Source organism: Osmerus mordax, chromosome 9 (assembly GCF_038355195.1).
Source record: "Osmerus mordax isolate fOsmMor3 chromosome 9, fOsmMor3.pri, whole genome shotgun sequence".
In the NCBI taxonomy this organism is placed as follows: Eukaryota; Metazoa; Chordata; class Actinopteri; order Osmeriformes; family Osmeridae; genus Osmerus; species Osmerus mordax.
This window is the reverse complement of record NC_090058.1, coordinates 2,526,967-2,552,481: the sequence shown is the minus strand read 5'-3', so window position 1 is coordinate 2,552,481 and position 25,515 is coordinate 2,526,967. Positions and strand designations below refer to the sequence as shown.

The 25,515-nt window shown below is 49.6% G+C and overlaps 2 protein-coding genes across 3 annotated transcripts; one reads left to right on the top strand and one right to left on the bottom strand.

The window, feature by feature from the left end:
• The first annotated feature begins 176 nt into the window (after window positions 1-176).
• ubr1 (ubiquitin protein ligase E3 component n-recognin 1) lies at window positions 177-20,933 on the top strand. 2 transcript variants are annotated; one of them, XM_067242876.1, is made up of 47 exons: window positions 177-306; window positions 921-1,177; window positions 1,526-1,604; window positions 2,093-2,203; window positions 3,480-3,604; window positions 4,164-4,302; window positions 4,702-4,764; window positions 4,883-5,006; window positions 5,130-5,237; window positions 5,340-5,428; window positions 5,695-5,793; window positions 5,966-6,123; window positions 6,224-6,323; window positions 6,416-6,544; window positions 6,716-6,896; window positions 7,318-7,379; window positions 7,615-7,725; window positions 7,859-7,924; window positions 8,013-8,114; window positions 8,198-8,261; window positions 8,357-8,481; window positions 8,812-8,864; window positions 8,949-9,051; window positions 9,845-9,893; window positions 10,600-10,754; window positions 10,911-11,010; window positions 11,253-11,356; window positions 11,452-11,532; window positions 11,772-11,944; window positions 12,107-12,312; window positions 12,707-12,797; window positions 12,992-13,144; window positions 13,244-13,344; window positions 13,579-13,675; window positions 14,494-14,642; window positions 15,006-15,061; window positions 15,160-15,256; window positions 16,247-16,314; window positions 16,652-16,799; window positions 17,002-17,092; window positions 17,196-17,332; window positions 17,754-17,862; window positions 18,110-18,166; window positions 18,275-18,352; window positions 18,480-18,650; window positions 19,032-19,133; window positions 19,507-20,933. In XM_067242876.1, exons 1-47 carry the CDS (start codon window positions 262-264, stop codon window positions 19,646-19,648), a joined length of 5,208 nt encoding a protein of 1,735 aa, XP_067098977.1. In that variant the 5' UTR covers window positions 177-261; the 3' UTR covers window positions 19,649-20,933. The 2 variants fall into 2 exon arrangements, with proteins under 2 accessions (XP_067098977.1, XP_067098976.1); XM_067242875.1 differs by having other exon boundaries at window positions 11,763-11,944.
• Window positions 20,934-22,726: 1,793 nt separating this feature from the next.
• Window positions 22,727-25,203, bottom strand: LOC136949039 (photoreceptor outer segment membrane glycoprotein 2-like). Its single transcript, XM_067243240.1, has 4 exons — window positions 24,623-25,203; window positions 23,860-24,106; window positions 22,991-23,314; window positions 22,727-22,891 (listed from the first exon to the last, which is right to left on the bottom strand). The coding sequence occupies exons 1-4, from the start codon at window positions 25,201-25,203 to the stop codon at window positions 22,727-22,729; spliced, it is 1,317 nt and encodes a 438-aa protein (XP_067099341.1).
• Between the last annotated feature and the right edge of the window lie 312 nt (window positions 25,204-25,515).

The following is a 25,515-nucleotide window of genomic DNA, read 5'->3' as shown; positions in this document are numbered from 1 at the left end:
GGTTCACGATGAAGCCTATCCGCTTGCAGTTTTAGTTTGTTGTTGTTGTCATTATATTTTTGCGACTCATTCTTCTATTAAAGTGATACATGTAGGCTATAGCTACAGTCCAAACGAAAGCTATTTACACTTAAATTATGTACATTAAATGTAGATTTTCTACTTTACGATATTTTGGAATAAATTCTGGGCAAGGACCGTCGCAAAAAGGTCTAAGTTACGCCAGAATTTCTCCCGGTTAGTCTTTACGGCATTTGGAATATGGCGGAAGGTGAAAAAACCTTTGACGGGCTGGAGCTCAGTAAGGTATGTTATTTTTGTTGTAAATGTTAAACAGTCGTGTTGTCATATGAACCATATTTAGAAAAGCCATGTATACGATACAATTCCACGTTATATATGAAAGGTATGTTACCGTAGCATTAGGTACAGCGTGAACATTCTGCCTACGCAGCCCAATGCTAGTTTACTAGCGTAGACTAAACAAGAAATACAGCACTTAGCGTGTTGATGTTTTGATTCTGTCATAGAATGTTAATTGCTGGAATACGAATAACATGTCGTCTACTGTATATGTCGAAGAGGTATTGATGGACATGTGTTGTAGTCAAACTGCCTAACTGTCAGCGATGTAAAGCAACACTGAAACGGCTGGATCAAAACCCTGTTCAATACTGCACATTATAACTGATTAACTAGATAGTTAGTGCTTTGAGTAAGAATTCCAATCACACGTTAGAAACGATATGTTTATACAAAACCCATGTAAGAATACATGTAACTGTTGAAATGTTCTATGACTAGCTTGATTAGCTGATGATATCGGATGCATTTGATATTGCGGTAAATTCTGCCTACACGGGAGTGGAATTTAATTCTCAGGCAGCCTAATCCAGGTGTTGTAAACTTCTATCCCGCAGAGATGGAGAGACGCAGCGGACAGCGGGGCGGAGCTGCTCCGTCACTTGATGGAGCAGGTGCCACAAATCTACTGCCTGGAGGACTCCAATCCACAGGATGAGGAGGAGCAGGTGCAGGGAAGGCTTCTGCAGCCTCTGGAGTGCTTCCTGTTTGCCGAGGACCCCAGAGCTGGGCTGGAGAAGCTGAAACAAGGCAGCGCCTGCTCCCAGCTGTGTGGACGGGTCTTCAAAGAGGGCGAGACTGTGTACTCCTGCAGGTCAGAAGAGGGCCACTGATGTTCTGTTACTAGGCTTTCATACCGGTCGTCGGTTAAGGCCTCTGGTCTTTATCAAGTTGTAGCCCTTCAAAAAACACTACAGAGGTATCTAAGATGTCCAAATGCAGATATCTAGACTTTGGTTATTCGTTTATTCATATTTTGTTATTATTCTGATCACTTCACACAACACCTAAGTGTTAAGTACCTCTTCAATTATTCATGAGTGAACTCTGTCTCAGCTTTGTATGTGTGTGTGTGTGTGTGTGTGTGTGTGGAGATATCAGTCAGCTGTTGACATGCAGATGCTCAAATGACTAATCTAACTTCCCTTGGGCCTGCTTGCAGGGATTGTGCAATTGATCCCACCTGCGTACTGTGCATGGACTGCTTCCAGGACAGTGTGCACAAAGGTCATCGATATAAAGTAGGTTCCTGTCTAATCCTCCTTTCATCTTAATGGTTTTTATCCATGTAGTCTGAAAGCTAAAGAGCTATATTTGTCACATCCAGATTACAAAGTTTAGAACTAATACTGTATTCATGTTCATCGCGGTATATTGTCTGCCTACAATATCAAAATGATTTCTGTATATGTAAAAATACTTTCTAGAAAGAAGAAAAAAAAAGAAGCAATCTCTATTTTAGACAACATGCAATGTGCTTTCCCTATTAAAGTCCTGAAGCCTATCCACATACAAAATGGAAAAAAATGTCTGGTTGCTCTAATTCAAGCAAATTGTGTTTGGCTAGGATTGTTTGGAGGAAGTATTTGCTAGCATTGTTGAGATGGAATATCCCTCTGTTGTTGCGATGTAAATAGCACCAGCAACAACAACATCAACAATGTCCTCCTGCCTCTGCTGTTCTGGTCCATCTCTTCCTGTACCTCGGTGACACGTGTGTGTTTCCCAGATGCACGCATCCTCGGGCGGGGGCTTCTGTGACTGTGGTGACCTGGAGGCCTGGAAGACTGGCCCCTGCTGCTCTGCACATGACCTCGGAGCTTCCACGGCCATGGAAACGGTGAGTTACATAATAACAGGAAAAGAGGAGGGGGGGGTGGGGGGGGGGGGGGGGGTACAGAACGTTATTTTCCATTCAGTGTCAATAAACTCCAGAATACATCATTTCCTGTCTTGAACCAGATATGGCTCTTTTGGCTCAGGGGGGAAGCAAGTGTCTGGGAAAATGACACTGTGATGACCTGCGTCACTTCAGCAAATAAAGTTGAGAGGATGGAGATAGTTGGAGGATGGATGCAGAGGAGACTTAAGGAAAATAAGTTGGATGAGAGTATGGTGGGGTCTTTAAGACATATCGTACATTATGAAGTCACTGTATTCTGTGTTGTATTCATGATCAGGTTGCATGGAGAGTCATGGAAGGCATAATAGTCTGTTGTATATGAGACCAAAACTGTTCAATAAGTCCAAGTGGAGTCCAGGTGTTCGTTGTCTCAAGCTTTCTCAGTATGTAAAAATCAGGTTGATAAGATCAGATCCATGGGCCTTGAACAAACACAGCAGGCTTTGGCCAAGTATTAGGTCTGCCTGTTTCCATCCACAGCAGGTGCTTCCATCAAAGCCATGACTGTCGAGGTCTGCTTTCTGTTTTCCTGTGCCTGTAATGGTGACATGTCACGTGACAGCAGTTTGGAAGACTGAAAGCTCCAACACATGCAGTGGTTTCGACTTGAGGCTCTGTTAGATATTCTGTGCCCTGTTCTGACGTGGTTGTGTGAGGTGGCAGGGAGCGTGACAGGATGTTATGTTGTTGTATTGTAGTGGATATGTGTCACATGTCTGATGGTTGCTTGAAATTCTGCTGTGCTGAATTGTTGGTCTGGACCTCAGGGGATTCTAATTGGCTGTGGAGACTGCCTGTTGTGGTCTTATATGGCCAAATATTCTTCCTGGTTTTGCAAATGGAGCCGTTACTGAAAATAGTGCATGGTGGGGGGCCAGAAGTGTCGTGTTTTAAGCAACGTTTCAGCGCAGAGGAAGCTGGGACTTAGTGGAGTGGAAACAGTAACAGTATCTTGAACACTTGCCAAGTTAAACTCTGTGTTCTAATAATAAAGCCTGCAATGATTTGCAGGCTTTATTATTTTCACAAGAATTCTTTCATCACAGATTCAGTGAACACATTCACACCAATGTGTGTTTCGGTTTGTGACGAAAGGCGTAGTATAATTCTTTCCCCGCTAGTTCCGTTCAGTTGTCATTGCCGATGGTTGATGCAACATTTAGTCATTTAGCAGACGCTCTTCAACGTGTGCAATGCTGCGTTCCCCCTGTAGGAGGACACCCTGGAGGCTGGTCTAGAGGAGCGTGCTCGGAAGCTGTTCCAGGTGCTGCTCAGCTACACCACAGATCTGCTTGTCTGGGAGGAGAAGAACGAGCTCCCGACAGAGCTGCAGCCCAGGTACTGCATCTCACGCTGCTTCTGACGCTGCTTCTGACGATCATGACATCATGTAATACCCACAGATATAAGTGTGTAAGAGCAAGAGCTTGTGACTGCTGGTCAATAGGTTGCCGGTTCAAATCCCACCCTATATCGTTTTGTCGCTTTGAGTAAAAGCGTTCATTATTATTATGGCTCGCAGCGGCCTCGGTTCGAATCTTGACTGGGCCCTGTGCTGCATGTCATCTCTCTCTCTCTCTCTCTCTCTCTCTCTCTCTCTCTCGCTCTCTCGCTCTCTCGCTCTCTCGCTCTCTCGCTCTCTCGCTCTCTCGCTCTCTCGCTCTCTCGCTCTCTCGCTCTCTCTTTCTCTCTTCTCTCGCTCTCTCTCCTGCTTTCCTGTCAGACTATACTTTACCTCAGAAAAATAACAAAGGCAGAAATACTTTAAAAGAATAAATAAAAAATACCATTCATTAGTATCATCTGTCCTGGATCTAATGAGACGTCCAGGACGTGTCCCCATAGTGACGTGTCCCCATGGTGACGTGTCCCCATGGTGACGTGTCACCCTGCGCAGGGTGAAGGAGAACACCTACTACTGTGTGCTGTACAACGATGAGCACCACTCGTACGAGCATGTGATCTACACACTGCAGCGCTCTGTTAACTGTGACCACGCTGAGGCCCAGACACACACAGCCCTCATCGACAAAGAGGTACTGTCTGTGTTTCACCAGCATCTGGCAAACCTACAATTCAATCATTTTGATGACTCAATTAGCAACATACTTTTATTTTTCTGTTGTACTGGTAACCTGTACGAGAATGAATAGCCATGTAGGTAACACTTTATGTTTATGTTATCGGGAAAGTAATCCAATATATTATAATGTTGTTATACTGTATGTCCTGTTGTCATACCCTGTAATAACTTGGGCACCAATAGAATTAGTTTTTTTAGTTTGTTGCTGAATTGCTTTGAAATGTGCACAAAAAGGGTTTGAAACGTGCTCCGATGACCTCGCATACGGAATGTTGACGTACGGACGACCAGCATCGTTTTGAGACAAAGCCGTGTGTGATGTGACCTTATCAACTCTGTCTTCTGTCTGCAGGGCCGCCGTGCGGTCAAACGAGGAACGCTTAGATCCTGCCAGCAAGCCAACGACCTCATCCGGGTAAAGCACACACCTCACCACTGCCGCCCTACCTCCCTGTGTCTGAAGTGCCCTCTCTGAACCCCTCTCCCGTGTGTGTGTGTGTGTGTGTGTGTGTGTGTGTGTGTGTGTGTGGCAGTCCAACTCGGAGCACATCTCCATGCAGCCCCTGCGTGTGGAGATCCTCCACTCGTCCGTCATGGCCCACCAGAGCTTTGCGCTGCGCCTGGGCACCTGGTTCCAGCAGATCATAGGCTACTCAGGTACCACAGCCGACATCCCCGTACACCAATCGCCACAGTATCTCCCTCTGTAGTCCTGCACTCCCCGTGTGCTCTGTGAGCGCTCGGTGGGAGCTGAGAGGAACATGTTGTGCGTTGGGTCAGGGGGTTTCAGACAGGTGTTCTGCCAGGTGGCTTTGGAGGCTGGTGGAGCGGGGAGCGGACAGTGCCTCATCAGCCTGCTCATGCTGCAGGACGCCAGACTCTACAAAGGCAAGCACCCCCAGGGCTCCCATGGGCTCCTGACTAGGTGGGGGGGGTGGGAGATCATTAAACATGTTTTTATATCTGATCTCCTGTACGCATTTCCACCAGGAGCTCGAAAGATAGTCCACGAATTGATTTTCTGCAGCTTGCTGATGGAGACGGAGTACAAGAGGCTGTTTGCCATCCAGTTCACTAAGGTACCGGCCTCAGATCCGCTCTGACGTGTTTCTGGCGTGCTCTGCTTTGCATTTATATTACATTTAGTCATTTAGCAGACGCTCTTATCCAGAGCGACTTACAGTAAGTACAGGGACATTCTCCCCCGAGGCAAGCAGGGTGAAGTGCCTTGCTCAAGGACACCGTCATTTGCACGGCCTCCACCAGATCCGCTCTGATGTGTTTTTGGCCTGCTCTGCTTTGTGGCTCACATCCCTCCACTCTACCATCCCTGTGTCCCTGTTAGCACTACATGCAACTGCAGAGAGACTTCATCAGTGACGACCATGAGAAGAGTATATCCATCACAGCTCTGTCAGTACAGATCTTCACTGTACCCACACTGGTAGGAACTGCCCTCACAAACTTACATGCTTAAGACGAATGTTTACCTCATGAAAGGTTATAACCTATAACCAGCGATATTCTATGTAACATAAGTAAAGTTAGCTCCTGTCTGTCAGCTGCTGGCCTCACTCCACTGCCCTGACTGTGTGTGTGTGTGTGTGTGTGTGTAGGCCAGGCAACTTATCGAGGAAGGGAACGTGATCAAGGTGATCGTCGACACGGTGATAGATCTGCTCCGGGAACACCTGGACGTCAACCATCGCTTCCACTTCCAGGGCTACAACTCCGACAAGTTCTTCCGCATCCAGATGATCTTTCGCGACCTCAGGTGACGGCGACGCCCACTGCCCCTCCCCCCCCCCGCCGCGCTCCACTTCCTGTCGCTGAGCCGGGACTCACTCCCACGCCTCCACGTCTTCTCTTCCCAGGTACGTTTTGATCAGCAAGCCCTCGCTGTGGACGGAGGAGCTGAGGACCCAGTTTCTAGAAGGTCTCCGGGTCTTCCTGGGACTCCTCAACTACATGCAGGTACCTCCACACGTCCCGAGGGACAGATGATTGGTTCAGTTGCAGGTACGTGTGCTGGTGGGGGGGTCCTAAAGCCCGCTGGTTCTCATCAGGGTATGGAGGAGGTGAAACGGCAGTTGGGGCAGCACATCGAGGTGGAGCCAGAGTGGGAGGCCGGCTTCTCCATCCAGATCCAGCTGAGACACATCCTGGCCATGTTCCAGGACTGGTGCACGTCTGATGTGAGTCCTCTGTCCTCACACCTCCAATACTGGGTCATGTTTACCTCAACTCCAACCCTAACCCTAACCACAGTCGTGGTAAACCAGAAGCGGAAGCTGAACCAGAGAACCAGAACATGAACCAGTGAACCTGAACCTGACAGGGCTCCGTGCTTGCTCCTCCTCCCCCAGGAAAAGGTGCTCCTTCTGGCCTTCAAGGAGTGCCACCGGGCTCTGATGCGCTGCAACAACCAGCCCCTCCTGAGCGAGCCCACAGACTACTACATGTGCAAACAGATCCTCCACATCCGGCCGTACAAGGTGTCTCAGGAGCCAGTCAGCATCCACCTGCCCATCTCCAGACTGCTGGCCGGTGAGGACGCTCGCTCCCTCTAGTGGCTTCCTCAGGTCACTGCACCCTGGACAGCCCAGTGGAAAAATACTAGACTTACAAAGTATTAGTACAAAACATGCTTACATATATTAAAGCTGGTCAGTAAAGGATGTCAAAATACTAAATCGCACAATTTCCAGATGTGGAGAAAAAGATAAATATATTGAAAATATTTTAATTTGATTGTAAGTAAAAAAATTTCGCCTGGGGACTTAAGTTTAAGATTTAATATAGACACTTTATTGCAAAGTAACGTACAATTAGTTGATGTGGAAAGTCCAGCAGAAGGTCAAGGAAAAACTACTTAATGTAAATGTCTGAGGAACAGCGTGTATGACTCTTAACAGGATTAATTGTCTGTCTTCTGTAAAGCCTGACTGCTGGTTCCTTGTGTTCCCAGGGTTGTATGTGTCCCTGTGTGAAACAGGAGCAGTCAGACGCCTCCACGAGTATCTTGATCCCGTAAGTGAAATCAGACGTTAGAGAAATAAAAAATAAATAAAGAATTACATTTACCTTCCGGGGGGTGCCGTTGCGGGGGCGGGGCGCCCCCCTAATATAATGGTAGGCGAAACACTGGTGTTCCGAATGGGCTTCCACCATTTGGGAGCAAGTCAGTTGGAGGTAGTTTGCACACGATCTCTCTACCCCCACCGATGCTGAAGGACAGGGATGTGTGTGTGTGTGTGTTTTCCAGGAGAGCTGTGACTTCACACACTTCGCTGAGCACCCCCTGCGCTGTCTGGTGCTGGCCGCCCAGGTGTCAGCTGAGATGTGGCGCAGGAACGGCCTGTCGCTGGTCAGCCAGGTAGGAGGGGGGGAGGGATGGGGGGGTGGGAGGGGTCCTAGTGTGGCGTTACCCTACCAAACTTGATGACACACAATACGACACAACGATAAGAAATACTATTCTAACTTTGACTTGGTCCTGTTGTTTCCAGGTGTATTACTATCAGGATGTGAAATGCAGGGATGAGATGTTTGACAAGGACATCATCATGCTACAGGTTAGCGCTTGTCAATCACAGCATTTCTGTTACAGACTTTGTTTTGTGTGTGTTGCTAAGTAACAGATTTATTGACCTTTTGCCACAGATCGCAGCTTCAAAAATGGACCCCAACCACTTTGTCATGCTGATCCTGCTCAGATTTGAGCTCTTTGATGTTTTTAATGGAAGCACCTCAAGCAAGGATCAAGTAAGCAACATCCACACCTGCTGCATAGATCATAATGCTTGTTGACTTTGGTGTGATGGGCTGATGATGTTCTATCTGGGCAGGAACTCTTGAAACAGTGGAATCGCTTGACCGAAGATATGCTTTTCCTCCTCATAATCATCGTTGGTAAGTCTGGCTGCAATCTGAATCGGAGCCTTTTGATATTAAACGTCAAAACGTGAGCCGGTGCGAAATCTCACCCAGAGCGACTTGTGTCTCAGGGGAGCGTTACGTTCCCGGCCTCAGTCACGTGACCAAGGAGGACGTGACCGTGAGGGAGGTGATCCACCTGCTCTGCATCGAGCCCATGGCTCACAGCAGCCTGGTGAAGGGTCTGCCTGAGAACGTGAGACACCACACCACATCCCAAAATACACCTTACCTCCTGCTAACCACACCACATCCCATCCCAAAATACACCTTACCTCCTGCTAAACACACCACATCCCATCCCAAAATACACCTTACCTCCTGCTAACCACACCACATCCCATCCCAAAATACACCTTACCTCCTGCTAACCACACCACATCCCATCCCAAAATACACCTTACCTCCTGCTAACCACACCTGATCTACCCCTCCTAGTTAGAGCATGTCCGAAGGCGTTTGTTAAATACTCTGGAAGACATGATTATGGAGACATGTTGCTGACTGCCTCTTTCTGTCTTCACAGGAGAGCCATGAGACTGGCCTGGAGACTGTCATCCCCAAGGTCTCCACCTTCAAGTGAGTGGAAAGTGTTTGATACGAGAGCAAATACCTGCCGTTACTCTTGACCCTGTGTTGACCCTCTCTTGACCCTGTCCTTAGGAAACCTGGTGTCTCTGGTCATGGTGTGTACGAAGTCAAAAAGGAATGTCTGGCGGAGTTTAATCCCTTCTACTACCACTACTCTAAATCTCAGCACAGCAAGGTAGGACGAGAGCTTTGGAGTTTTCCACCGGTGTCGCCTCTTGTTGTTGTGTGTTAGTGTCAGTCCTGGTGAGGAACCAACCCCCTCTGTCCTGGTGAGGAACTAACTCCCTCTCTGTCCTGGTGAGGAACTAACCCCCTCTCTGTCCTGGTGAGGAACTAACCCCCTCTCTGTCCTGGTGAGGAACTAACCCCCTCTCTGTCCTGGTGAGGAACTAACCCCCTCTCTGCCCTGGTGAGGAACTAACCCCCTCTCTGTCCTGGTGAGGAACTAACCCCCTCTGTCCTGGTGAGGAACTACCCCCCTCTCTGTCCTGGTGAGGAACTAACCCCCTCTGTCCTGGTGAGGAACTAACCCCCTCTCTGTCCTGGTGAGGAACTAACCCCCCCTCTGTCCTGGTGAGAAACTAACCCCCTCTCAGTCCTGGTGAGGAACTAACCCCCTCTCTGTCCTGGTGAGGAACTAGCCCCCTCTCTGCCCTTGTGAGGAACTAACCCCCCCTCTGTCATGGTGAGGAACTAACCCCCCCTCTGTCCTGGTGAGGAACTAACCCCCTCTCTGTCCTGGTGAGGAACTAACCCCCTCTCTGTCCTGGTGAGGAACTAACCCCCTCTCTGTCCTGGTGAGGAACTAACCCCCTCTCTGTCCTGGTGAGGAACTAACCCCCTCTCTGTCCTGGTGAGGAACTAACCCCCTCTCTGTCCTGGTGAGGAATTAACCCCCTCTCTGTCCTGGTGAGGAACTAACCCCCCCTCTGTCCTGGTGAGGAACTAACCCCCTCTCTGTCCTGCAGGCTGAAGACGCTCAGAAGAAGAAGAGAACACAGGAGGGCAGTGATAAAGGTACGGTTCAACAGATAACAGCCTCAGAGGAAAAATAGCCTACTTATTCTACATTTACCTTTAGTCATTTAGCAGACGCTCTTATCCAGAGCGACTTACAGTAAGTACAGGGACATTCCCCTGAGGCAAGTAGGGTGAAGTGCCTTGCCCAAGGACACAACGTCAGTTTGCATGACCGGGAATCGAACTGGCAACCTTCGGATTACTAGCCCGACTCCCTCACCGCTCAGCCACCTGACTCCCTGTTCGATTTACTTATTCTAAGTAAATCGAATTTAAATCTATTAAATGTGAGATTAATAAATGTTCTACACAATTGGAAGTGTATTTCAAACGTTCTGATTTAGTATAGTCACATACTTATTGACAACTTAAATATTTGTAAGTATGTTTGTACTATGTAAGTACAGGAGAGTCAGGTGGCTGAGCGGTGAGGGAATCGGGCTAGTAATCCGAAGGTTGCCAGTTCGATTCCCGGTCATGCCCTGGTCATGCCAACTGACACAACGTCAGTTGGCATGACCAGGGCAAGGCACTTCACCCTACTTGCCTCGGGGGAATGTCCCTGTACTTACTGTAAGTCGCTCTGGATAAGAGCGTCTGCTAAATGACTAAATGTGAATGTGAAGTATATATTTTTCCCTTCTGGAGCCGTATTCGGTTTTGCTCATGTGTCTGTTCTCCTGTGACCCTCCTCTGTGTCCAGCCTTGCGCCCCCCCTTGCCTCCCCCCTTCTGCCCGGCCTTCTCCAGCATCGTGCGCCTGCTGTGCTGCGACGTCCTGATCCACGTCCTCAGACGGGTCCTGCAGAGAGCCGTGGAGGACCGAGCCACGCAATGGACAGAGGCCATGATCCAGAGAGTACGTCTGTTTGTCTTCTCTCTCCACGGTCTTACTAGGTCCTCACATGAACACACGCATACCACACACACACACACACACACACACACCACACAAGCAGTCCTGTAGTCAAGCAGTGTGTGTGTGTGTGACGTGTGGTGTGTGTGTTCCTCACAGGCCGTACACCTCATAGCCCAGGGGCTGCAGGAGGAGAAGACCCAGCTGGAGGCCTGCTGTGTGGAGGAGGTCACCTTTGACTTCAGCATCAAGGCCCGCCGTGAGTGACAGACTTCCTTTCACTTTATTGACACACTATGGCCTCCTTATTCAATGAGTACACATTGAAGTCATCGATTTAGTCAATTCAATTATTACCACGCCCCTGCTCAAGGGTGGTGCGTTCCTTAGAATGTTTAAGATGACATCTGAGTAAGATTTCATGATTTAATCTTACGGGAGAGAATTTGTATGTTTTCATCCTTGGCTGCTTTTGAGATATTTTTGGGGCCGCTGTTCCAGAAATCGGCTCGGAGCACGGCAAGTCTGTGTTCCACCTGCTCACTAAAGTCAAGAGTCTCCCGTCGCTGGAAGCCCAGAAAGACATGATCAGCTGGAATCTCAAGGTGAGCTCCTCACCTCAGGAAGCTCTCTAATGGTGTTTACCATGCTCTCACCTGGTGAGGCTCACCTGTGAACATGTGCTTTCCATGTCTGTCAGATGTTTGAGATGGTGAAGTGCCTTAGAGAAAAGTCGAGTCCAGCAGCATCCATGAGCATGGAGACCAGCAAGCCAGAAGAGGTGAGTCCAAACCAGGGGGTCTAAACTAGTGATGCACCCAAGTGAAAATACTTGTTCGAAACTGAAAATTCAGGAGGCATATTTTTTAAATAATTATATCAATAGCGAAAAGAAAAGGAAAAAGTTTAGGTGGCCAAAATGGCGGTGCATCCCTAGATGAGCAGGGTTATCCTGATGTCGTGGTCCAGGGTAGCAGCAGTTTCTCACCCCTCAGTCTCTACCTGGCCCAGAACGTCCAGGACAAGGAGAAGGCGGAGAGGAAGAGGAAGGCCGAAGCGGCCAAACTCCACCGCCAGAAGATCATGGCCCAGATGTCGGCCATGCAGAAAAACTTTATCGAGACCAACAAAATGTTGTACGACAACATGCCAGAGAGTGGGAATCAGGGCGAGGCTACGGCTTCTACTGAGAGGTGAGGAGGAAGAAATGAGAAACCTGTTCGCTTAGCACACACTTTTATCCAGAGCCTGGTAGACTCGGATCAAACCTCCAACCCTGCGGTTAGTGGACGACCCCCCCCCCCCCACCCTCTCCCTCCTGCCCCCCCTCATGGATGTGCCCCCCCGTCCTGCAGCGTTGCCATGGAGCTGGGGGAGCTGTGCGTGGCGGTAGGGCCTCAGCGGGGGTCCACTCCAGCCGAGCGGGAGATCCTCACCTGCATCCTGTGTCAGGAGGAACAGGAGGTCCAGGCCCTCTCCCCCGCCATGGTGCTGACGGCCTGCGTCCAAAGCTCCACCGTCCTGACCCAGAACAGGGGAAGGATCCCGAGCCAGGCCGACAGTCAGTTTCTCACTTGGATTCTGCGTTGTTTGTTGTTGTTTATTGTTATTTAACATCCTGTGTCTTAAGGCCATTGTACACTGAGTCCGAAATTCGTGTCTGAAATGTTCGCACGTAAAAAAATTAATACGACCCCACGTTATGTCAATCGTGCTTACAAACTGCCTCCGAAACTTTCGTCCGTCAAAAAAAAAGTTTGGATGGGGTTCGATTTTCTGCGTTTTTCGCATCCATAGCCAGCATTTTGATACGTTTTTGGGCAATTCAGATCCACCGAATTTTGAGGCTGACGATTGCGAAAAAACACGCATGCGAAAATTTTGCACTCAGTGTTCAAGGGCCTTTAGCTGGTATCTGTTGGACGAGATGTCGTGTTCTTTCCTCTGCGCCCCAGAAACGTATCCCCTGTTCATGCCTCCGGACCTGGCCGTGGGGACCCACACGGGGAGCTGCGGCCACGTCATGCACGCCACCTGCTGGCAGAAGTGAGTCACTGCCGTCACATACACGCCCAGATGTCCACGATCACTCAATAGCCTGGCATCTCTGTGGATCTTGATCATTAATAAAAAAAAAAAAAAAATCTAAATCCGGACCTTTCTATGTGGCCTGTCATCTCTGTGGATCTGGATCCTTTTTGCTCAACCCGGAATCCTTTCTGTGTGTGTGTGTGTTCCAGGTATTTCGAGGCGGTGCAGAACACCACACGGACCCGCCTCCACGCGGAGCTGATCATCGACCTGGAGAACGGAGAGTACCTGTGTCCCCTCTGCAAGTCCCTTTGCAACACCGTGGTCCCCATCATCCCCCTGGAGCCTGGAGCCCTCAACTAGTACGTCCCCTCCGGCCGCCCCAGGAGGAGGCCTCGTGTGTGGGGTAAACTCAGTGGGTGTAGGTGGTGTGGTGACTCTGTGGTTCTTCTGTGTTGTAGTGAGGATGCCGAGTTGGTGGGTCAGCTTTTGACCCTGCCTCGCTGGATTCAGATCATCTCTGCCAGGATCAGAGGACTCAAGTCCATCTCTCAGGGAGCCGGTAAGAACCCAAACCCCAGCCTTAATCCCAGACCCCTAATCCTTGAGCCCTAAACTTTAACCCCTGAACCTTAATCCTAGAACCCTAACCGCTAAACCCTAATCAGGATCAGAGGACTCGAGTCCATCTCTCAGGGAGCAGTAACAACCCTAACCCCACCTCTTTGATTTGATTTGATTGCTGTTCTCCAAGTCACCCCCTGGTTTCTAGAGTGGCTCCTTTGCTGTGTTCCAGAGGTGTGTGGAGAGGCCGGTGAGGGGGGGGGAGCAGGCCTGTGTGGACAGGGACAGACAGACTTCCGCTCCATCCTCAGCTTCGGAGTTCAGGAACCGTGAGTCATCATTGGTCCATTCCCTCTAACACTGAGCCACCACGTTCCTGAAGGTCAGGGCTGCCCCCGACCCTGTTCCTGCAGGTCAGGGCTGCCCCGACCCTGTTCCTGCAGGTCAGGGCTGCCCCCGACCCTGTTCCTGCAGGTCAGGGCTGCCCCGACCCTGTTCCTGCAGGTCAGGGCTGCCCCCGACCCTGTTCCTGCAGGTCAGGGCTGCCCCCGACCCTGTTCCTGGAGGTCAGGGCTGCCCCCGACCCTGTTCCTGCAGGTCAGGGCTGCCCCCGACCCTGTTCCTGCAGGTCAGGGCTGCCACCGACCCTGTTCCTGCAGGTCAGGGCTGCCCCCGACCCTGTTCCTGCAGGTCAGGGCTGCCCCCGACCCTGTTCCTGGAGGTCAGGGCTGCCCCCGACCCTGTTCCTGGAGGTCAGGGCTGCCCCCGACCCTGTTCCTGGAGGTCAGGGCTGCCCACGACCCTGTTCCTGCAGGTCAGGTCTGCCCCCGACCCTGTTCCTGGAGGTCAGGGCTGCCCACGACCCTGTTCCTGGAGAGCTGGGTTTTGCTCCAACCACCCTTATTTGACCTGATATACCAACCCTAGTTAACGGATCAACCAGCTAATTAGTAGAATCATGTGTGCTATTGTCTGCTACATATATAAATACATGTATTATTATAATTTATAAAATTATTAGTATATACTGTATATTTTTATTTATTTATTATTACATAAAAATTCATTAAATATAAATAATAAATTATTATTATTATAGAATAACATTTATTTTAATAGAAAAGCGATGTGTGCTCTTGGCCTCCAGGAGGAAGTTCTCGGTCAGCATAGCGGAGATGCTGGTGGTGTGTGCCAACACCGTCCACCGGGTGGGACTGAAGACCCCTGTGAACGAGCTGTGCCCCTTGGTGCCCATCATGGCCTGGAACACCTGTGCCTTCACCATCCAGGCCATCGGTTCGACCGCTTCCCTCCAACCACCTCCTTTACACCTTCAGCTTGTATCCATTCAGCAGATGCTTTTGTCTCGACGCAATGTACAGTACAGTGCAAAAGGTCTTATAAAAAAGACAAAAAGTAAAGCAAAAATGCTTTAACACATGAAAAGACTAAACACAAAAAAATACCCCCCCACCTTTTTTTTAAATATTAATATAAAGAATGTTGGGTGACTAAGACCTTTGCACAGTACTGTATATAAAGTGCTTGAAGGCTCATTCCACTCTTCCATCTGACTTCCCCCTCCTCTCTTCTCACTGGTTCTCTTCAGTCTGTTACCAGAGTTCCGCTGGTGCTAACATGTGCTTGTCTCCCGTCTAGAAAACATGCTGCAGGAGGAGGACAAGCCTCTGATTGGCTCCTTACAGAACAGACAGGTCAGACAGCTCTCACAGGAGGTCCCTGATTGGTCACTGAGCATCCGAGGGTTTGGTCGGTCGGTTCTCTGACGTTCTGCGTGTGTTCTGTGTTCCAGCTGGCGGGGCTGAAGGCGGTGGTCCAGTTCTCCGCCGCTCAGCGGAACCGGAGCTCTGAGGGGCTCATCCAGCAGTACTTCACAGACATGCTGGGGGGTAGGTAGAGATGCTGGGGGGTAGGTAGAGATGCTGGGGGGTAGGTAGACATGCTGGGGGGTAGGTAGAGATGCTGGGGGTAGGTAGACATGCTGGGGGGTAGGTAGAGATGCTGGGGGGTAGGTAGACATGCTGGGGGGTAGGTAGAGATGCTGGGGGGTAGGTAGAGATGCTGGGGGGTAGGTAGAGATGCTGGGGGGTAGGTAGACATGCTGGGGGGTAGGTAGACATGCTGGGGGGTAGGTAGACATGCTGGGGGGTAGGTAGACATGCTGGGGGGTAGGTAGAGATGCTGGGGGGTAGGTAGAGATGCTGGGGGGTAGGTAGACATGCTGGGGGGTAGGTAGAGATGCTGGGGGGTAGGTAGACATGCTGGGGGGTAGGTAGAGATGCTGGGGGGTAGGTAGACATGCTGGGGGGTAGGTAGAGATGCTGGGGGGTAGGTAGAAATGCTGGGGGGTAGGTAGACATGCTGGGGGGTAGGTAGAGATGCTGGGGGGTAGGTAGAAATGCTGGGGGGTAGGTAGAGATGCTGGGGGGTAGGTAGACATGCTGTGGGGGTAGGTAGAGATGCTGGGGGGTAGGTAGAGATGCTGGGGGGTAGGTAGACATGCTGGGGGGTAGGTAGAGATGCTGGGGGGTAGGTAGACATGCTGGGGGGTAGGTAGAGATGCTGGGGGGTAGGTAGAGATGCTGGGGGGTAGGTAGACATGCTGGGGGGTAGGTAGAGATGCTGGGGGGTAGGTAGACATGCTGGGGGGTAGGTAGAGATGCTGGGGGGTAGGTAGACATGCTGGGGGGTAGGTAGAGATGCTGGGGGGTAGGTAGAAATGCTGGGGGGTAGGTAGACATGCTGGGGGGTAGGTAGAAAGGAAGCTGCTGGAACAGGCCTCCCACTTTATTTATTTTTATAACTGATGATGCAGCCGTTAAATATAATTTTCTTTTCTCTCTTTCCCCCTCTCCCTCTGCCTGCCTGCCTGCCTGCAGTCCTGCTGCCCTCCTTCAGCTCAGACATGACTCCTTCTCTCCTAGAGGTGGACTGCTTCCACCTCCTGGTGAGCCCTCCGTCGCCCCCCCCCTGCCATGTTACTTTGTCCTCATTCACATTTTTACCATAATCATTAACATTTTACTTTGACATTTTAATAATTTAGCAAACGCTTTTATACAAAGTGGCATACAAATAGTGCATATAGAAAGTATCCCAGAAGATCGAGGATCAGAAGTGCTTAGTCAAGGTTGTCTTGGTTACCAGGCACCGTGATCACAGCTCAGTTACTAAGAAGTACAGTGCAACATCTCCATTACAGCAGCTGACTGACTAACACACGATGATCACAAATACATCTGAAGCGCTTTGATCCAAACGTGTGTGGCTGTGTGCCCCCCTAGGTGGGACTGGTGCTGGCTGTTCCAGCCCTCTACCAGGAGAAGGCTGTGGACCTGCAGCCCTCAGCTCTCAGCTCTGCCTACAACCACCTGCACATCCTGCACCTGGTCACCATGGCTCACACCCTGCAGGTGCTGCTCTCCTGCCCGGGTACGACCGCGCGCCACACACTCCACCACACACACACACACACACACACACACACACACATACATACACGGTGATCTGAACATGCAACTTTTTGGATTGCTCTAGAAGTGCTATAACCACGGAGCTATACCCTCCCCCTTTCCTGTGTGTGTGTGTGTGTGTGTCTGTGTGTGTGTCTGTGTGTGTGTCCACGCGTGTGCAGATTTCCCTGCAGTGTGTGCCGAGGACGAGGGAGGAGAGGAGAGCAGGGCAGCGGCTGATCTCTACTCCACCGTGTCCCAGCTCTGCCAGGGGTAAGTCTCACCCTGTCCACTCACCTCACCCCCGTGGCTGGCTCCAGTCTCCCCCTGTCCACTCACCTCACCCCCGGGTCTCACCCTGTCCTGCTCCTTCCAGGCTGAGACCCGGGTTGGCCGGCAGCGCCGTGGCTGACCGGGTCAGGAGGGGGGTCATGCCCTTCCTGCGCTGTTCCGCCCTCTTCTTCAGCTGCCTGACTGGGGTGTCCCCTCCGGAGGACCTCTCCAGCTCTGAAGGTACATCAGGCTTCCAGTGTGGTCAATATTATTTCTTGTCATTGCGTGCCTTTTTTCATTTCCTGGCTATCACAGACAACAAACGTAAGGTAGTCTACAAAGCTACCATGGAGCAGCTCTTTGGATTTACAAAGGATAAAAAAAACATTTGTTTTAATTTTGTTTCTGAAATTTTAGTTTATTTTATACAAAGTTTTTACGAAAAAGGTTGAACAAATATTTTCTAATAATTGTTTATAATAACTATGTCAGAGCCCACACTTCTTTACTTTAACTTTGAGTGAAAATGTGTAGTCAGTACTTTAACTTTGACCAGTCTTCAAACATCTGTACTTCTACTTGAGTGAAGGATGTGTGTACTTTTGCCATCTCTGCATGTATGATTGAGATGCCTGATCCAAACTCATCCTGTGCGTTGCAGGGACGCCTCAGAGCCAGATGGTGGCGCTGTGCAGTTACCTGGCCCTGCCCTCCAATCTGTTCCTGCTGTTCCAGGAGCACAAGGAAACAGTCTCCCCCTTACTGCAGAGGTAGGCTCACCTCACACACCTGCCAGGCATAGCTACACTTAGCTAGGGACGGGTACAGCTCAGCTGAGGAGCGTTTGACCACAGATGAAGAGGTTGCAGGTTCAAATCCCCCCGTCACCCACCCCGCACATTGCTTCGGATCAAAGCGTCAGCTAAATCGGTTTAAATGATGATATTAAGTTTATTATCTGTAGTGTCATCTACCTGTGTTGGGAGGTGAACTGATGTTGATGCTGCTCATTCTCAGGTGGTGTGGGAGTTCAGTTGTAACCAAAGCCCTGAAAGGGGAAATCCAGACTATCAGGTCAGTTTTACCACCTGCCTCATGATGAGGCCTTATCCCAATCAGACATGTCTGGTATCAGCATGTGCTCTACAACTTGAGCTGATCTAATGTCATTATTGGCTACAGGTATCCCCGGAGAGGGAATCGGTTAATTAATCTTCCCGAGGATTATAGCGCTCTTCTCAATCAAGCCAGTCACTTTCAGTAAGTATGGGGCGCCTGCTCTGAATGCACGCACCCGACAACCCACACCGGGGTGACACCTTGGGTGACCCCTCTCACACCCCCTCCCCCTCTCCCTGTCCTCTCCTCTCTCCCTGTCCTCCCCCAGGTGCCCCAGCTCCACTGACGACGAGAGGAAACACCCCACGCTGTGTCTGTTCTGCGGCACCATGCTGTGCTCCCAGAGCAGCTGCTGCCAGGTGCAGCTGAACGGGGAGGACGTGGGCGCCTGCACGGCCCACGCTGCCACCTGCGGGGCAGGGGTGGGAATGTTCCTCAGGTGGGTGGTGGAACCAGAGCTGTGGTGGAACCAGAGCTGTGGTGGAACCAGAGCTGTGGTGGAACCAGAGCTGTGGTGGAACTAGAGCTGTGATGGAACCAGAGCTGTGATGGAACCAGAGCTGCAGCCCCAGGACTTGGCACTCCAGGCCCCAATTAATTACTTGCAGTACTCCTAATATTGTACCAAGTAGTACTCCTATGCGTCTCATCAATAGTAATAGCTACTAGTTTTTAAACGACCTACTCTTTTATTTATACATTTTTACTTTTATTTTTACCCTGAGTTTCCTCTGTGAAGCGTCTTTGAGCGTTTAGAAAAGCCCTATAAATTGAATGTGTTTTTATTATTATTATTAACGACTGGGATTGTCTCCACCAGGATCCGGGAGTGTGAGATCGTGCTCATGGCCAGCAGGACGAGAGGAAGCACCTACCCCCCCCCGTACCTGGACGACTACGGGGAGACAGACCCCCAGCTGGTGTAAGTCCCCTCTCCTCTCTCCCCGCTCACCTTGACGCTTTTGCAGGGATCCTTTCCAGAGTTTGAGGCTCTGTGTTGTTGAAAGCTATCAGACATCAAACTGTTTGGACAGATAGACTCGTCACTGATTGTGTGTGTGATGCCGTGCAACAACGGGGGGTCAGGTGGCTGAGCGGTTAGGGAGTTGGGCTATTAATCTGAAGGTTGCCAGTTCGATTCCCGGCCGTGCAAAATAACATTGTGTCCTTGGGCAAGGCACTTCACCCTACTTGCCTCGGGGAGAATGTCCCTGTACTTACTGTAAGTCGCTCTGGATAAGAGCGTCTGCTAAATGTGTGTGTGATGTGTGTGTGTGTGTGTGTGTGTTCACCAGGAGGGGCAACCCACTGCACCTGTGCCCTGAGCGATACAGGAAGCTCCAGCAGCTGTGGCAGCAGCACTGCGTCCTGGAGGAGATCGCCCGCAGCCTGGAGGTGGTCAACGTCATGTTCGCCTTCGAGTGGCAGATGCTGTGAGCCGCTGGGAACAAGGGGACTCCCTTAGAGCAGCCTGCTGGCTTCTCCACACACACACACACACACACACACACACACACACACACACACCTCCTGAGCAGGCAGCCTCCTCCAGGAGCTCCCAGAGGACGTCCAGGTTGCCACGGGAACAAGGACGCTGAGGAGATGAATAAAGTCGCCTTGTTTTATTTCGATTGACTGCCCTGCCCGTGTGAGAGAACTTTTAGTTTTCTTTGGAATATTGCTCTCTCGCTCTTGCTCGCTCTCTCTCGCTCTCTCTCTCTCCACTCCCCCCCCTACACCTTTCCAAATCCTTTTTTTTTGTTTTAGTTTTTTTTCTTTTTTTCGAATAAAGAAATAATAATCGAATACATCCCAATTTGTTTCTGTCATCATCACTTAGCTTGTGGATGTCTTTAGTCTGTCCTCTGCGATGGCATTTGTTTATTTAATATTCTTTGTGTTGAAGTTGGTTTAATGGCTTTGGGATCATGCTATTTGCTTCTATTTTTGTGCTTTCGATCATGAGGTTTTGCATGACACCAAACCAAGTTTCTGATTGTCACTCAGTTATACAGTGGTAAATATCACATATACAGGTGAGCAATTTAAACGATTACATAATTACAGATTTCAGTATTTGAGTGTACGGTAGCAAATTATTTTTCAGTGAATCACATCTACAAGCTTTGGGTCTGAAATGTTCCCATCTGTTTGCAGTAACTACATAAAATAATATTCAGTAATTACCAGACATTTACAATAGATTTTCAAAGCATGCATATCTGGGTTCGTTCTCTAAAGTATCTGGGGAAACGCTTCATTCACTGTGATAATCATCACATCACAAACTACCTTTTCAGGCTAGCTAGATACTGGACGTTAGTCATACTCTAATTGTTCATGGGTACCATATAACTAAAACTGTAAACATGTATATGTATGTTTCTGAATGTAACATTTGACCTGTTATCTATTAAATCAGGATTGTTGCAATTACTGCGGATATTCAATTTAATATGTATATTTCCAATAGTAACACTTGAACGCTAAATATGTACACATTTGAAGCACAATAATAAAAATGTTATCGAAGAGGATCTACATCACAATGATATGACAGAATAATTAAGTGGACGTTTATACATCAGCTTTTTTCAGGATTTTGAAAGTGTGTGCAAATACTGTATTGTTTAATGTTGTTTTATTTTCCTCATGTGCATTGCCTGACACTGCTGTGTGATAACCGGGCTGTTTAAATAAAGATATATACAGTAGATGATCACCCTGAGTTGTGAGCTGTTTATCTGCTTTGACAATGAAATATTCCTCAGAACCCGTTACAGTCTCAGTGATATTATAATAACCGTAACAATGATACTATCATTTGCAAGGAGTGATCTAAGTCCTTTTTCCCCTTGGCTTTGTGTTTTAGTAAACGGATGTGTGTTTGCTGACCGACGAGCTGAGATGGGGAATTTAAATCCAATTAGCTCGCAGATTATGAGCATTGCGATCAGGGGAGGGTCCTAGAGACCCCCTCCTGCCTCGCTCAGTTCTCACATATCACACACACTCAATAACAAGATGTTTTATTGTATGAAAAGTTGATGGTGTCTTCTAAGTACAATACAAAAATAGCACCTGGGCTAGTCCCTTGAATGTCTGATACCAGTCATGTGCACTTTTAGTTGTGAACATAAATTATCATTTTGATAACGCACAAACACTGAGGGCAACAGTAATTCAGACTTTGATTAACTCATGTAAGTATGGCAATGAGAAAAATGTCACAAAGTACAGTAGCACTGTGATACCTCAGTCCTACAGCACTAGAGCGCTATATAAGGGCACTAGAGCGCTATATATGGAAGTCAGGTGGCTGAGCGGTGAGGGAGTCGGGCTAGTAATCCGAAGGTTGCCAGTTCGATTCCCGGTCATGCCAACTGACGTTGTGTCCTTGGGCAAGGCACTTCACCCTACTTGCCTCGGGGGAATGTCCCTGTACTTACTATAAGTCGCTCTGGATAAGAGCGTCTGCTAAATGACTAAATGTAAATGTAATAAGGTATTCCCTCAGTATGCATCAAAACTCCTCTTGTAGAGCAGAAACCCTCCGGCAGTGTCCCAGAACCATCCACTAAAGGCTTCCTCGGGACGTAGATTAACCCTTGTGTTATCTTCGGGTCATTCTGACCCATCAGTCATTGTGACCCACCTTCGTATTGAGACAAATTTACCTCATACAAAAACAAAGTGAAGCATTTTCTTTTAACTGTCGGGCTGTCTCAGACCCCCCACATTGGAATGGTTAAAAGAAAATTATTTTTATTTGTTTTTGTATTGGGTAAAATTGGGTAAACACAACGATGGTTCGTTATGAACCTTTGGGTCATGTGACCCGAAGGCAGCACGAGGGTTAAGAATTTGAGTGATTGCCAGGATTCATAAAACTAGAGTGTGTGGAGTATGAAGAGTAAACTGGATGTCTGAACAGAATTAGTTTGAAATTCTTAAAATTACATTTGTTTCTAAAACTCCTTACTTGCATTTTAAACTGTTTTAATTGGGAAAACATTGTACGATAACAGTGGTTCGTTTTCTGTTGTCATACAGTATTTGGACTGAGGCACATGACATCGTTTTTGAGCTTACCAGACGAGTACATGTTGACATGCTGTGTTTAAGCAGTTACAGGCTATGGAATGAACATATTCCTTTATAGGCCTTTCACAGGATTACAGTTTGTTGTGAGGTACTGTTAGGCTTTCACTATAGAAATATAAATTCTCTATATAAATTTCCAAGATTGGAATCAGATTACAGTCTCCTATCTTGCCACAACAGCCATCTGTACTCTTACAGACTCCTAATTTAGTGTAAGACTGACAGGCCTCATGATTCTAAGATAGGAATGTTCTCCGGGACAAGGCTGTTAGAATGATGATGGTAGCCATGTTTGTTTCTGTCTTCGAGAGACCTCGAGGGGGGCTCTCAGGTGAGGGGGCTCTGAGGCGAGGGGGGCTCTCAGGTGAGGGGGGCTCTGAGGCGAGGAGGGCTCTCAGGCAAGGGGGGCTCTCAGGAGAGGGGGCTCTGAGGCGAGGGGGCTCTGAGGCGAGGGGGGCTCTCAGGTGAGGGGGGCTCTGAGGCGAGGAGGGCTCTCAGGCAAGGGGGGCTCTCAGGAGAGGGGGCTCTGAGGCGAGGGGGCTCTGAGGCGAGGGGGGCTCTCAGGTGAGGGGGGCTCTGAGGCGAGGAGGGCTCTCAGGCAAGGGGGGCTCTCAGGAGAGGGGGCTCTGAGGCGAGGGGGCTCTGAGGCGAGGGGGGCTCTCAGGCAAGGGGGGCTCTCAGGAGAGGGGGCTCTGAGGCGAGGGGGCTCTGAGGCGAGGTCTCAGCTCCGTGGTCAACCCTCCACGGGTGCCTGCTCGGGGGCACGTTATCGGGGCCGTAGTGGGCCGTGGAGGGGACGTCCATGTTGGGGTCTCCGTTGTCTGCCGTGTGGATCTGGTTGTTCTTCCCCAGGCTCTTGATGATGTTGAAGTTGGAGCGGGCCGTCTCCACAAAGCTGTTCTCCAGCAGCCAGCCTTCAGACTCGGAGTTGGGGTCCCCCTGCCTCAGCAGGTTCTCCAGGGAGGTCTGGAGGTAGCGAACCCCCGTCAGCACAGACAGCTGCAGGACGGAGAGAAGGACAAGAAAGATATACTTCTGATCCTTTATCTGCTGTTCTTCCGACGCACAGTAAATGTCACTTTGAAAAAAAAAAGCGACTGCTAAATGAATAAAATTCCAAATGTAAAAAGGCCTTTTACTCTGTATAATGAATGTACAGTATATAGGACACTGTAATCATAGCTCACAAACAGTGATATGTACTTATTATATGTCTAAAGCAGAAGTGGGTGTGGCATGGGTATTTTTGGCCTGTTACTCATGATCCGACCGAGGACAAGGGGTGTATCCACAGAGAGAGCTGGGTGGATGACCCGGAGATAACGTCACAACAGAGATTTAGGGAGGGATTAGGCAGCGTGCAAAGTGAATGAACAATACTATTAAGCACACAAGGAAGAGACACAGTTGCAAACACAGCCCAAGCGCACACACACACACAAACGCGCACACACACACCTTTGTGTTTCGTCCCCCTCAAAACAGATTACAATCCTCACAGATCAAAACACAACTCATTGTTTCTCCAGCACGGTGTCTCTGACCTCGAACAGCCAGATGATGAGGACGATCAGACCGATGGACTGCATGATGCTGGTGTAGTGTTCCAGCAGGGCCTGACGACAGCCCTTCATCCACAGGTTCAGCTCCTCTGTCTGGTAGTCGTAGTTGAAGTGGGCCGAGTTGTTGGTTATCTGGTGCTGGATGCAGGGCCGAGGGGAGTCGATGTTGCAGCAGCTGAAGGGAACCCCGTCCATCAGGTACTTCCCCTCCACGTTGCTCCGCAGACGGCTGGACGCCGGGAAAGGGACGAAAACAAACATGTGGTGTTTCTGATGTTTCTTTCTTTATTTACTTGGTTTTTTTCCATCCCTTTTCAGCTTTATTTGTATTGAGAGAGACAGTTGGAGAGAGAGAGAGAGAGAGAGAGAGAGAGAGAGAGAGAGACAGTTGGAGAGAGAGAGAGAGAGAGAGAGAGAGAGAGAGAGAGAGAGAGAGAGAGAGAGAGAGAGAGAGAGAGAGAGAGAGAGAGAGAGAGAGAGAGAGAGAGGAAGACATGCAGGAAATGGGCCTTGCCAGAATCAAACCCGGGCCCCTGTGTTAGCCTTAGTAGTGTGCTCTACCCAGTGACTCCCTGGGGCGCCCCACCAATGCATCTTTACATGTGTATCGGTTCGAGTCTCGACGTAGAAGTGGTTCTACCTACAGTATGACCCTCTGACCAACCCAGAGGCAACAAGCTCCAGGAGTCACCCAGTGCGACCCACGATCACGAGACAGGACAACAGGCACACAGGGTTTACTCACTCAACCACCTCCTTGCTGCTCATGTCCAGGTAGCGGCTGCTGACCCATTGGATCTGGAACCAGTCCCTGAAGCCCGCGTTACCGCAGCACTGGAACTGGATCTGGAGCAGGTCCACGGTGCTCTTCAAGAAGCATCGGCCCGGCGTGTCCGTGTCCTTGTAGTAGCGTATGGCGTCCCGGAGCCCCAGGGTCAGAGACTCCTCCAGCTCGCTGCGCATGCCGTAGCACATGAGCGCCCCCACCAGGACGGAGAAGGTGAAGAAGAAGGTGCAGATGATGTAGGGGAGCATCAGGATCTTCCAGCGCAGGAACTTGGTGTTGTCCACACAGTCGTAGCAGATTTTCCCGCCCAGGAAGTTAATGCCACAGGCGACGAGGCCCACGGCGATCAGCATGTTGGGGACGTAATGGACGTCCCTCTTGGCCATCAGCTCCCAGCGCTTGTTGATCTCCACCTTGAGGAACAGACCCAGGCTGAACAAGATGACCCCTGTCACCACAGAGATCCAGTTCAAGATCCACAGAACCTGGGCGAGCTTGTCCCGGCTGGTCTTAGTGAATTTCACCTTCAAGACGGCCATCTTAGATTGGGTTTGGTGGTTCCATTCAAGGTCCTGGTTGGATTGTGGCGGGTGGAGGAGAGGTGGTGGATGGGTTGGGATCTAGATGGTTACGGGTGTCTTTGGGGAGGGGGAAAGGTCATGGATCGGAACCCTCTGAAGGTAACGCATAAGCAGCTTAGTTCATTGGATATGATCCATATCAATAACACGCAACTCCATTCGTAGCTGTTGGTCGGCCTGAGAAATGAAATGAATCCATATCACTTATAACAAACCGGTTTCTGAAAACCTGTGTTGAATCTAAATGAGCCCACTTTCAGAAATGAACCA